The sequence below is a fragment of the Sebastes umbrosus genome, chromosome 20, assembly GCF_015220745.1.
Source record: "Sebastes umbrosus isolate fSebUmb1 chromosome 20, fSebUmb1.pri, whole genome shotgun sequence".
Classification (NCBI taxonomy): domain Eukaryota; kingdom Metazoa; phylum Chordata; class Actinopteri; order Perciformes; family Sebastidae; genus Sebastes; species Sebastes umbrosus.
This window is the reverse complement of record NC_051288.1, coordinates 10215018-10229227: the sequence shown is the minus strand read 5'-3', so window position 1 is coordinate 10229227 and position 14210 is coordinate 10215018. Positions and strand designations below refer to the sequence as shown.

At 41.9% G+C, this 14210-nt stretch overlaps 1 protein-coding gene across 1 annotated transcript in view; it reads left to right on the top strand.

The window, feature by feature from the left end:
- The window catches only part of LOC119479701 (cytohesin-3-like), a 36320-nt gene that overhangs the window by 18744 nt on the left and 3366 nt on the right, over positions 1–14210 (top strand). Inside the window, exons 5-12 of the mRNA XM_037755602.1 lie at positions 74–192; positions 3119–3199; positions 3313–3425; positions 5645–5793; positions 5937–6048; positions 10873–10949; positions 13199–13270; positions 13382–13536. Of these exons, the coding sequence (XP_037611530.1) occupies positions 74–192; positions 3119–3199; positions 3313–3425; positions 5645–5793; positions 5937–6048; positions 10873–10949; positions 13199–13270; positions 13382–13536 (878 nt within the window). The remainder of the gene's footprint in view (positions 1–73; positions 193–3118; positions 3200–3312; positions 3426–5644; positions 5794–5936; positions 6049–10872; positions 10950–13198; positions 13271–13381; positions 13537–14210) is intronic.

Genomic DNA, 14210 nt, shown 5'->3' with positions numbered 1-14210 from the left:
AGCCCTGTCATCTTCCATCATCCATCCTCAATTGAGACGAGCAGCAATCCCGTTTTCTCCTCTTCCTCTCCAGGGAATCCAGTTCCTGCTGGAGAACGACCTCCTCCAGCACACTCCCGAAGACATCGCCCAGTTCCTCTACAAAGGCGAGGGCCTCAACAAGACCGTCATCGGAGACTACTTGGGCGAGCGGTGAGACAGAGCATCCATCAGTCCTCCTTACATGAGATTTATGCTCCCCCTGTGATTAGAGAAAGACATTAAGGGCTGGATTTATTGATTAATGAGGGAGAACATGATTGACCCCCCCAACATGAATCTTTGAGTGTCTTCTCATTGTCCACCCATGTTGGACATATAACTGGTAATAAAAGGGGCCATCCGGCTCCTCATATCTCAGGCCAGACTGCTGGATAATGAAGAAGAAAGGAAGTGCTGCAGCTAGAGAGATGGATGGTGTTATCTAAGGGTGAGATTAGATAGTTAAACACACTGTATGAGGCTCACAGGGACGAAATGCACTGAATCAAAAAACAGGAAAAGGGAGCTGCAAGAGAGAGCACATCAAAGGTTTAGCGTCCCGGAGCTTGACTCATCATCATTCATCTGTATTTCATTTGAAATTACTAATTTGTAAAAAGTTATTTAAATTGGATGTGTTTTGAGATGAAGTATGTGCAAGACATATCCTGAGAAACTCCTTTGGTACTTTAAAGTACTATTTCTTACAGTACATCCATTTTGCTCCCCATAATCCCCAGTTGATAAAACACAAAGCAGTGATTCAACTGATAATCAGTCCTTCCATCTGCTGTTGTGAAACCCTCACAGTGTGATACTGTAACTGTACCTTTTAGCTTTTTTACATTCAATTCTCCATTGAACAGAAAGTGATGCATTTTATATTCCTGGTGCTTTATTTTATAGCCTTATAGACATATACTGGATTTATGAGGCTGATATATATGGATATTTGAGAAAATCTGATCATGATATATCGACCAGTATCGACCTATAGTCTTTTTTATACATAACCACATAATAAAAACATTTTGAAAAAGGATCCCTTAAAGTGTATATGTACTGCAGAACACACAGAATAAGATCTGGGTAGTCAGCACGAGTACTGATACCTGCTGCGCCTGAAGAAAATATTAATTTCATCAACAGAAGATCTAAGGGGAAAAAACATCACAGGCTATAGCTGCACTATTTGAATGGCAGGTGATCTTTGAGAAGTGTAGCGCAGAAACACAACACCAATGAGCGATTAACATCACAAATGTCACGAGAGAAAATGTCAAGGGGGAAAATAAGAATCTCAAACATTTCTAAGGCTGGCAGTAAGCCTATACTCCCAGTTGATTTATATACTTTTGTCTGTTACATACTGTCACAAAATTTAAAAAAAATTCTTTTTAAAGTTGCTCTGTATGATATCCAGAGAATTAATAGAGCAGCAAACAACTATTTGAAGATATACAGGAGTAATGTCTCCCTGAGCAGAGAATGAAGTCTCTCTCCTTCTGTGTGTGTTTTAATTTGAGCTTCTATCTGCTTTATTGACAGTTCCTCATCAGGTTAACACTGTTAGCTCTGTCAGCAGTGTTGCCGTTCTTTTCAATGTTAGTGCTGCTCAGCCGTCGCCATGTTGAGAGCCGTGCGGAGGCAATAGAAATGCTCCCAATCTCGCATTTAGCACCTTTAAGGAGGGCAGAGCGAAAAAGATTAGAAACAGAAAACTGTTTTTTTTTTTTTAAATCCCCTGAATAAATGCAACATTGTCTGAACTCTTTCAGTGCAGGAAGTCACATCAACTACAGTCTATATTACCTGAGTACAGGTGCTGATTGTGCATCAGTAGACAGATGATCAATAGTCAGTAGCAGAAACAATGAAACACACACACAATGTGAATGTTGGGGATGGGGGGACTCCTCTTGGCAATAGGCTTTACTCATGGATGATCATCAAAGAGGCCACCTACTCAGTGGAAATCACACTAAACACAGGCTGAGGGTTTACACTCAGTAATTATCACTAATTGAGCTTATGCAAGTAGCAGGAACCTATCATTACATGGTGAGCAGAGAGGGAGATGAAGAGAGGGGGAAACAGAGAGAGGGACACATGGAAAGTAAGAAGAAAAATAGCCAGAAGGAGGAGAGATAGTGGGAGATGGATGCAGACTGAGCGGGTGATTGACTCCGAAATTACGCTACCAGACCTTATTATTGTTCCTGTAGAATTGTCACATACAATACACTCACTGTTATCACACAGAGACACGTACTGTATATAATGCAATTTCATTTTCTGCAAACGGCAAACATTCAGGTTTCCTTGTAATAAATATACCTATAGCAATAAACATATATAATCCTCATAGGACAGGATTCATTTTATTTGGCCGCAGATGCCAGAATAGAAGTACAAGAAGAAGAAGAAAAGCCCCCAAGCCATCGTTCAAATAAATCCAAGACTGTTTTTGCAATACAAGTTTTGTTGTTCGTTTCCTGTAAGCCATCGCTCTTTGTACTCTTCCCAGCCATTCTTCAATCTCGCCACTAAAAACACAAAACGCTAAGTCTGAAAATTCCTGGATTCATTTGAACAACAACACACGATACCGTTGGCCCCTGATGTACAACAAACATGATCAGAGAAGCTGTGACCACAGCCTGAGAGCAGCTGTTGACTTTTTCTTCCCAAAAAACCCCCTCCGATGGCCAAACAATCCTCTGACGAAAAGGAGCCTGTGTGGGTTGTTTGGTTGTAGCTGTTTTTTCATCAGTCAAACGCACTGTTCCCCCCCCCCTCCCCTCAGGGTGGAGAAACACTCAGCATCAGCCAGCTGTTTAAATTGCTTCCAGACTCCGCACTCAGCGGTCGGTATGAATAAAGGCGCAAACATGACAGGAATGCTGAGAAACAGGAATTCAGGTTGAGGAATTCTTTTTCATAAAGGAAATATGGTTTAACCCCGCCCTGTCTTCTGGGTTCACATTGTGTTCAGAGTTATCTTCTCTGGATGGTCTTCTTGTTCTTTGAAAAAAAAAAAGAGGAATGGCTTAGAGATATTGGAAATCTGATTTTATCATCCTTTTTTTTCCACCAGGGATGACTTCAACCTCAAGGTGCTGCAGGCTTTTGTGGAGCTGCATGAGTTTGCAGACCTCAATCTCGTCCAAGCACTACGGTCAGCACATTGTTTAATTCAAATATTGAGCAGAAAAAAAGTTACAACAGCTATGTCATGTGACTCGCTGTGGCATCACAAATGAAACCCCTCTCTTCTCCCTCTAATTGTAGGCAGTTCCTGTGGAGTTTCCGTTTGCCAGGTGAAGCCCAGAAGATCGACCGTATGATGGAGTCGTTTGCATCGCGGTACTGCGGGTGCAACCCCGGAGTCTTCCAGTCGACAGGTCAGAAACAATGCAGGCTACTATCGTGTAAACCAGTGGACCCCAACTTATTTCATCAGACGTACCCCGAAAGGCCCGTCAGATGAGCTCCAGAACCCCCCTCACTGATCCCACCTGGCATGTCCAAATGTGTTTGTGCATTCACACTCCTCCGTTTTGATGTTTCAGCTATTTATCCATTACTTTTAGCTATTTATTACTTTAAGTTAAAGGTCCCATATTGTAAAAAGTGAGATTTGCATGTCTTTTTTTATTATAAAGCAGGTTTAAGTGCTATATAAATACGGTAAAAGTATCAAAACGCTCAATCCATGGAGAAATGCACACAGCCCGTATTCAGACACTGTGCCTTTAAACGAGCTGTCAGGATTTCTGTACATTTGTGATGTCACAAATCTACAATATTTAGACTATTTCAGTTTTAAACGTAAAGATTTTAAATGTGTCCCAGTTTATTTCTGGTTGCAGAGTATGTGAATGACACCAGCTGACAGGAAGTAGACATGGACCCAAACTGTTGCCTGGCAACGCAATTCCGTTGAAATGCACTAAAACAGAGCGTTTCAGACAGAGGGTAAAATACAGGCATATTTAGGCAGTATGAGGAAAATAAAGTTGTTTTTGAACATTACAGCATGTAAACATGTTTTAGTAGTAACATAAAATACAAGTATGAACCTGAAAATGAGCAAAATATGGGACCTTTAACTATTTCAACCATTTAATCCATCCGTTTTTATTCACTCTCAATCACCACAGTGTTGATGTTACAGCTGACTCCATGCGATTTCTTATTTTTTAAGTAAATTCTAACTTTTAAAAAAAAAAGATTATTATGATTTGAGCTAATCTTTTCACGTACCCCTTGGAAACTCCAAAAGTACCCCCTGGGATGCATAAGAGCAAAGTGCGAAATCCAATATGTTGGACAAACTCGATGCACAGATAAGCAATTTAGCCTAATGCACCAACAGAAGTACTGCCTGAGGGTGCGTTGAGTGATGGCCTGTTTTTTAAAATGCATTTCAATCATTAAGCCATAAGAGTTACTGTAAGTAAAGCTCAATGAGGATTAACCAGATTACAGTAACTACACATCACGGTTCACTGCAGCAGATGAGTTCAGAGTAAACAGCCAGCAACAAACAAGGGACATCCATTATTCAGGAAGACTCAACCCGGCTGAGTGATACATGGTCTTGTGATAAACAAAGCCTGCTAGTACAACAGTCGGTAAATAATTAAATAAGTTATAGAGCAACGTATTGTATACGAGATTGTTGAGGGTGCATGAGGTCCCATGGAGGGACTGCTATATTAAATAAAGTGTAATAATGTATGGTGGTAAAGCCACACAGAAGACTCTTTTTTTGGTCTTTTTAGAGATATGTTCTACAGGCCGCGACAATATGACAATTTGTGCGTAGGCAAGCATGCATGTATGTCCATGTGTGTAGCAGCAACCGCACGCAGAGCCTATAAAAATATAAAATGATCAGGGATCTTTAATCACCAGTGGAATGAGCAACCCGTCTCTCTCTGTGCTTCATACATTTTTTGATTACACCGATATTCCTCTCGCTGTTAGCAGCACCCTTTGCCCCGTATTACACACTGTGAGCAAAGCTCCTCTATTTTTTATAAAGAATGCGTGTTAGCGGGCAGACAATAGGCAGCACAGGACAGCCAGGACTAAAGTGTGTCAGTGAGAGGAGGCAGACAGAGAGGGATGAATGATTCATTTACAGGCAGCCACTGGCCCGTGTGTGACTGAACATTAACTCACAGTAGCGAGACTAAAGCCCTGCTTTCCCCCCGTTTTCTCACTTAAAATAGTCTACAGTCTTTTCTCCGTGTCTGCATATTTCTCGTCCCAGCCACTAGGAAAATTCCTTTAAATCAATAAAAGAAAAATCTACATGTAGAATAATTAGGGCTCACTTCCCAATCCTCTTTGCCATCTATAATAGCAAAATAATAATGGCTATATGTGTAAGAAGAAATAGAAATGAACACAAAATATCACCATATGCTGATGACATCCTGTTATATCTATTGAAAACCTGAAAATGTTACACTGCTCATGCTAAAAACAATTTGATAATGTCTAATATACAAAGTAAAAGTCCACCATAAAATTAAAAATAAAAATAAAATCTGGACTGTAATGATCTGTTATGTATTTTTGATCTATTTGATTCCCTTCCTGTTGCTCTCAGATACCTGCTACGTGCTGTCATTTGCTATCATCATGCTGAACACCAGCCTCCATAACCCCAATGTCAGAGACAAGCCCCCCGTGGAGCGCTTCATCTCCATGAACAGAGGCATCAACGAAGGAGGAGATCTGCCAGAGGAGCTTCTCAGGGTGAGGCTTGGTCTGTAATGTGTGTGTTTGTTTGTGTGATGATCGATCTCTGCGGCCGCTCTGTCATGCCTACTCCATACGAGCGAGTCATTTTCCTTACTGTTCACCTTTGTGATTAATTAGTTTCCCTCCCCTGTCTGCAGAACCTTTACGACAGCATCAAAAATGAGCCCTTCAAAATCCCAGAGGATGATGGGAACGATCTGACGCATACATTCTTCAACCCTGACAGAGAAGGCTGGCTCCTAAAGCTCGGTATGTTGCATTTATAGTCACAAAAGTAACCTTGATTATGTCGATTTATCATTTGTCAGCAGAGCCTCAGCATCGGTTTGATGAGCAGTGTCCTTTATTTCCCTGGTGATGAGTGTTTGTGTCGTTTGTGTGTAACTTGTTGGAGGTGGACAGCTCTTGGGCAACAGTGGCTGAAAAAAGCTGATCTTAACTTGACATTTGTCAATTTCAGCAGAATGAAACATTAAATCTCTGTTTGTCCCAGTATGCTCCAATTTTATTAGATGATTACTTGATTTAAATGATGCAAGATATTCTAACAGATGTTATGAGCTGATGCTAACACCACATTTAGTTTTTATTACCTGTTTTTGCTGGTGATTCAGCCTGAGGTGTTAGCCAGCTGCTTAACATCAGCATTGTCATCATGAGCATGTTAGCATGCCGATGTTAACATGTAGGCCTACTGACTGCAGTGCCTATAGAGTGCTAAAGAAATGAGTCCTAAAACCCGGATATGAGTTAACATTTTAGCACTTCCGGTTCCAATGGGTTTTTAGTTAAAAGCCTGAAATAAGGTCTATGGTTAACACAAGCTTAAGAGATTTTAACATTTTGTTCTACAATACAAAATACATCAGTAAATATGCCACTCGTGAATTTTGAATCCTTTATGTGTCTTAAAAAAGGCAGTTGCTAACAAGTTAAATGAGACCACAAACGCCAATTTCTTTTATAGCCTAACGTTAGCTTTTTACTTCTGGCGATTGCATTCACACTTCAAAAATCATAAAAGTGTTCATTTGTGAAGATTATCTTGCTAAACAAAATGTGTAAGTATCATAAATGTTGCCACAGAGCTTATTTTCTATAATAATAACCCAATGGAACAATCCCATTGGCTTTTTGACGAGGTAACCACGGCGATGTTAACTTCCTGTTTGGCCTACAAATATACGTCCTCCCTGCAGCACTCTATTAAAATGTGATAAACCTCTGCCTCAACAGACTTGTAATGGTAGTTGCAACATTAAATAGCAGCACTATAAAAACAAATTTTAGTTAAGTCATGATTTCTGCTCATGCAGCCTCATTTTTGCCCGAAAACTGTCCACCTTCACGGTGCTAGACAAGGTTGCTAGGAGATCTGTGACGCAACTGCAAAGTGTCTTTTCTTTCCTCGTCCTTCATCTCGTGACCTCTCCTCTTCGTTTTGTCTCGTATTGTCTCTCCTCTCCTTCCTCTTCCTCTCACTTGAAGCATGCTCCTTTTTGTGATTACTGGCATGGTGATTTCCGTGTGTCTTTCAAAAATCCTCCTGTGTTTTTTGTTCCTCGCTCCGTGTCTCTAACGTTTCACCCTTTCACCTTTTGTTCTGTTCTCTCATTCTGTTCTGTGATGGCTGTTCCTTCTTAAATCTCTGTATTAGGAGGTAGGTAACACTCCTTCCTCCCATCCTCCCGGTTCATCACAGAGTGCCCTCACACTGGCATTGGCTTGCCATTATCTCCTTAGCACACCGGGGCCCCTGAACATGCTAGCCTCCTCATTTAATTGGCTTTTTGTAGCAGAGCTGTTATTGGGCAAATGAGAACAGCATCGTGAGGTGATGGGTTGTCTCATTCAAAGGCAAGGCGAGTTGGAGGTCAGTGATCTCTCTCATTGTGCATGGGGATTGGCTGCATTCCTCTAGTGGCTCTGGAGGAGGCTGGATGACGCAGAGGGCTCGTCTCAGATGGTGCACACGCAAAACACAAATGTTTAAGAAGCCTTAGCATAAAAGATAGCTGTTGACCTCGTCAAACCAAAGTGCCACTCGCCACATCCCCTTTACTTTTCACAAAAATGTACCATGAATACCAGATAAAGAACGAAAAGTCACATATATTAGGCCATAAGCAAATTTTAAGCAATCATTAGTAATCAGGCAAGTTTGAAATCAATCCACATTAATTAAAATTATTAATTTTACTGACCTGTATTTACTGTAGTTGCGGTTTGAAAATTAAACTGGAGATCACGGGTGCTTTCACCTTTGAGTTCACTTCCATATTGCTCAAGACAACTGATTTAAAGCCTCTGAACACCCACACAGGTGTTTTCAGTTAACCCGGCTGATTAGACCTCTCAAGACTGTGTGGGTGTGTATAAACTAATTGACTGACGTCTTCCTGAGTCTCCTGATAGCTTTGTTGAACCTGTTAAGGCGGGATAAATTACACCTTTATCATTCTTATTGGTGGAGATTTGTGACCTAATAAATTCCCATCAAAGCGCCGGCCAACTTTCAACCTGAGCAGAGGTTTAATCAGCGAGAATAACTGAAAACACATGTGTGGGTGTGGCTTTAAATTGCATTTTGTTTAAAGGAATAGTGCAAAATGTTGTGAAATGCACCTATTAGAGTTAGAGGAGAAGATTGATATGACACTCAAGCATAGACCGTATGTAAAGGTGGACGACGCGTCTCCAATTCCTCCCACTGTACAGAAGTGAAGCCAAAATATTCCGGAAACAGGAGTTGCCATCTTGAGATTTTGACGAAATTTGGAGTCCGCGCAGTAGTGATCAGGGAGTGGAGCCGCGGTATCAAGGTCACCCGCCCTTTAGCGTACAGGCAGGAGATTGGTAGCAATCTTCTCAGCTATCTCTCGGCAAGAAAATGAAAAAGCACATTACCCAAAATGTCATACTTTTTCTTCAAAGCTGTGGAGTCAAAACATTTTATATGAGAAACCCTTAAAACTTTAGCAAGTCAATCAAACAACTAAATCATTTTTTTCCCTAAGTAATGCTAACGTGCATTGCTCCAACATAACTGAGGTTTGCTTCCTCGTGGATTCCCTGAAACAATCACCCAGGGGTCAGCTGAGCAGGTCACCTCCTGCTCTGTACCATTAGAGACGGCCCTGCGTGTCATACAGCTCCTGAGTAACCAGAACACACATACTCCAGCTTTAGTGAATGGGCTGCTTGAGTCTGCGCTGTGGGAATGTGTACCTACCGCTGCGTGGCTGGTCATGCAGTGAAATAAAGGAGACGCTCGCCTATTGTCATTCTCCTCCCTCTGTTCCTGTCCTACAGGCCTCAGTACCCCACGCTGCTGCTGCTGCTTCTCCTCTTCCTGTACAGACCTCCCCCTTTCTTTCTCATTTTGCTCTCTATCCCACCAGCTGCACTTGCCACATCATTTTAGGTCCAATTTCCCCCACCCCCTCCATTAGTGAATTCCACGCTAATTTTAGCTCCATCAGAGGAGTCCCTGCTTAATGAGAGGCAATGAGAATTTTTTTTTTTTGAATGAAGCACTCTGCTGGCCTGTCAGGTTGTTCAATATGACATATTGCTGCACTGCTATGAGGCTGTGAAGCTCCATAAGATCTCATTACAGTACATTATTAACCAGGACTGAGCCTGCTGCTATGCCTGAATCCATCATCATCATCTAGTGTTAACCAGCATGTCATAAAATACAGTTATTTAGACGTATAATCTATTATCTGCAGAGGGGTCACAAAACAGCACCTCCGTTGGTCACAAGTTCAGCCAAGCTTGTATTCTGGGCCGAGGACGGACGCAAACACTGTTTCCTGTCCTCCACATTCATTTGAACCGAAGTGAACGGAACAGGGAGACGTGATGTCAAAAGCATTATAAGTGGAACTTGGAAAGTTCAGCATGTAAACTGACAAAACATACCATCTAATCAATATTTAGATGAGATAAATGGCCAGTCAGTGTGCAGTATTGTGGCTGTTCTGCATGCGATTAACTTAAATTCATTCAACAAATCAGCTTTTGACTAAATTGCACCCGTGGGAAACATTTTTATAACACAAATTGTGAAAATTGAGGAATGCAAGACTTTAAACTCCCTGACACTTCCCTCTCCGGAGTGTCCATAAACAAACAAGTGAGTGATAAATCTGCTTTAGAAACGTGCAAACACGGGAGGTCCTGCAGCGGAATCCATAATACATGTCAGGATGAAATTAAACATATGACTAAATGGGATAAACAGCTCTCTCCAGACTGTAGCAGAATAAAATATATATATTTTGTATTCACCCAACAATAGTAGAGCATATTTTAAAATGCAGCGGGTGCATCTGAAAGTAAACATTGCTCATAAATAATGTACGACAGATGTTGGGTTTTACTCTAGCGAGCAGTATAGAGGGGAAAATCTGGGTCAAGTGAACATTACATATTGATTACATCAGTAACGACTGCTTTGTGCTCATTCTGTAAAGTCAGCAAACATGTTATTATGGTGCACATATTGCAAACTGTGCATTGACATCAGACGCATTGTGTGTTTTTGGGGATTACGTAGGTGAATTGCATCACTGATGATGTAATTAACAGAAAATCCAATAATCCCAATAATCTGCTTTTATCTGACGATGGAGGCAGATGGAGAGTCTCTTATAAGGAGATATCCTTATATTATTACTACATTCAGATGTTTAATTGTATATTAAAAAAGAAAGTGTTTGACCTGCAACAATCACAGTTTTCTGCCTCTGTTTTTTATCCTTAAAATATCAGCGGAGACAAATTGAGTGCGCTCCTGCTTTAGTCGCCACGTGTAGGCTATGTGGCGTGTACACTGTGTTGAATAGTTATCACAAGCCCTGCAGAGCCCTCAGGCATCCATCTCTTGAGACTGGGAGGGGGTGCTGGAGGCCTCTGATTGAGCCTATTAATGCAGAGGGAAAGAGCTGATGATCAGAACCAGATGTGGCACGTGGAGCCGAGGTCTCCTGCAGGTTAGCCTCTACATGACACAAACACTGTCGCCTCTTCGGTTTGAACTCACGTATTGCACGTTTCTCTCCGCAGGCGGCCGGGTGAAGACGTGGAAGAGACGGTGGTTCATTCTGACCGACAACTGCCTCTATTACTTTGAATACACAACAGTAAGTAGGCAGATTAACGTGTTGTTATGTGAGTCAGAACGGACTCAACCTGCTGTTGTTTTACCAGAACGTATATTACACAAATATTCATCTTTTTGCAGATTACCAACAGAAAAATAAACATATTTGATCAGAATGGATCTAAAAGGAATACGTTGGCATTATTCGATTCCTTTTTAAAAATATCGATAATAAAATTATATAAACAACATGTTATATGTTGGTTTTGTAATCTGTACAAAAACGTAAAAACAACAATTTATGGTTTTACGGGCGGTTATGTGTTTGACTATTTCTTGCCTGGTAGCAGTTATTTCCTGGAGTATCCACTGGTTGCCTGGCCAACTTACGGTGACGATAACATTCAAAGAAGTTACTGTGCCCGACCAGGAAATTGTCCATTATATAACCCTTCCCTTTAAACCAAAAATTGTTGATTTTTCACTTTGTTTTTTGTAGTTTTGTACATTTCCATTTACTTTATGCTAGGCTAAGCTAACAAACTGCTGGCTGGGGCTTCATAATTAGTGCACAGATATGAGAGTTGTGTCAATATTCTCATCTAGCTCTCTGCAAGAAAGTAAATAAGCATATTTCCCAAAATGTCAAAATATTCCTCGAAGAATCTTAATAAATATCGTTTTATTTTTTAAAATAGTAAATCCAATATTTGTAGTCTAGCTAAGTGAGTGAAACTGATAATGTGCAAATAAATGTAGTATAAATAAAGTGTGACAGGATTGTAAGTAAAGTGGAAACATAACAGATAAAGGTCACACACAAATACACACACACAGACAGGGTTAAAGACAGAGATCTTTGCCTTCCAGCTCTGCTCTTTAACAAATGCAGCCCCTTTGACCTGAATGAACCTCACTCCAGCAATTAACATGAGGCATCATGAGAAACATCTGCAAAGTCTATGGCACACATCTGGCACCGCTAAGCCGCGAGCCAAGTGCCTCCCCCCAACCCGCTGCCTGTCACCCCACGCTTCACCCCAGCATCCCCATTTCTGAGAAGATCCCCCCCCAAACACACACATGCGCCAATCCCTCAGCACACACACACACAGCAGCGATGGGGTACACACACACACACACTCAAAGTAGGCGCACACACAGCCAGCTGTGTGAGCAGCCGTCCCAGGGCATTTCCTCCCCCTGCTGTGCCCCCTCATTAGGGGTAAGATGACAGGCTGGTCCTCAAGGTCCCCTCCACCCCCACATCTGGCCCTGCAGACACAAAAGCAGTCACTGGAGGACGGAAGATGGAGGATGTAGGGAGTGTAGGGTTATGTCTCCCTCGGGTGCTGGCCCCTACGTGACCAGGAGGACTAAAAACTTCAAGTGTGCTTTTATCACCACCTTGATTTTTACTTCGATGCCGTCAGGCTCAATATAATGTAAAGCTAATGGTTCAAATACTTGGCGCTGCATCCAGCATAAAGAAAAATGTTGCCGCATCAACTTTGTGACATTAATATTTTTGTGCCTTGCTGGGGAGACAGTCATCTTGTATATCTGTAGCAAATTTCATGTCTGGAAGAAGTTAAAGACCAATCAAAGAAAGATCTTTCACTGAAGAAGCGAATGTCTTGTTGACAGGATTTATGGGAAATGTGCACTTAAAGGTGCTCTATATGATATTCAGAACATTAATATACTGTAGTATCAAACAACTATTTACCGTGTAAAGATATAGAGGAGTAATGACTACCTGAGCAGAGGATGAAGTCTCTCCCCCTCTGTTTGTGTTGTAATCTGAGCTTCTACGAGCTTTGTTGACATAGCCGAGCTGGCAACGCATGCTTTTAGTGCATGTGAGCGTGCCCGTACGGCAGTAACAGTCATTGTGGAAGTGTAGCACCCACCAAACGGTCCCCCCCCCCTCAGCTGTCGCCATGTTGAGAGCCGTGCAGAGGCAATAAAAATGCTCCCAATCTCGCATTTAGCACCTTTAATTTTTGAGAAACACTAGCAATGATGAAAACAGTGGTGTGACTATGTATTCAGTCATGAATATTAACAGGTATCACAACTGATTTGACAATGATCTCTTCATTTACAGACACAATGTAGCAGCATTCAGTCATTCAGTTTCTTCAAAAACTTGGTGTGTGATGTTATCTGGGCCTGATCCTTTCTTCCTTATGTGTCATTGCGCCCCCATTACACACTGATTTTGTCCTTAAGAGACACTGAATGAGTGACGTGTCGATGCTGAGTGTTGTCTTTGTATGTTTCCAGGATAAAGAGCCTCGTGGGATTATTCCTCTGGAGAACCTCAGTATCAGAGAGGTGGACGAGCCCAGGAAACCCGTAAGGAGCAACTCCAGACACCGTCTTCTCCCATCTCTTTTAAATTCATACAAACATCATACATTTTTTAAAAACAAACTCATATTTTCTCCCTCCCTGATGTTTCCGCAGAACTGCTTCGAGCTCTACAACCCCAACCACAAAGGTCAGGTGATCAAGGCCTGCAAGACGGAGGCGGACGGGCGCGTCGTCGAGGGCAACCACGTGGTGTACAGGATATCGGCCCCCACGCCGGAGGAGAAGGAGGAGTGGATCAAATCCATCAAGTAAGAGACGCCGCGTGTTAGCGTGGATCCATTTACACTGAGAGGGCACTTAGCCAATGCCGGGCTGCTCCCATGTGGGACTTTCTCATGTCTGACCTTGACTGTGAGAAGCAAACACACACAGAGCTGCGAGCTTTATCGTAAATGTGCAGACCAGCACAATACACACACACACACACACACACACACACACACACACACACACACGGTGGTGACTAAATGTGACTCTGTTTCTCACACTTCCACACAGATAACACTCAGAGGTGATTTCTGCTCTGCTGGATAAGCTTGCTTCCCTTTGATTAGACACACACACACACACACACCTACTCAGACACTACGCCTTGCTGCGCTCTCCAAAGTGTTTTGGCAGCCCTTACACCTGATTTGTCATATAGAAATGCTGCCTTGTTAACCAGGAAGAAATAGTGGAGGCGCAGCAGTAAATTGGGCCCAGTGGGTAATTGATCAGCTCGCTGGTTATCATCCACTCAGCTGCAGCTTCACCCGCAAATATGATCAATATCACAGCAGAAATCATATTACACAATGCTTCCATGCTCTAATGATAACTAAAAAAACACTTAGCATTGACATACGTGTGTCCATTAAATTAAAGTGATGGGTTTTTTGGCTAAGTTACTGGAAATCTTGTTCAGGGTGAGGCAGTTAAA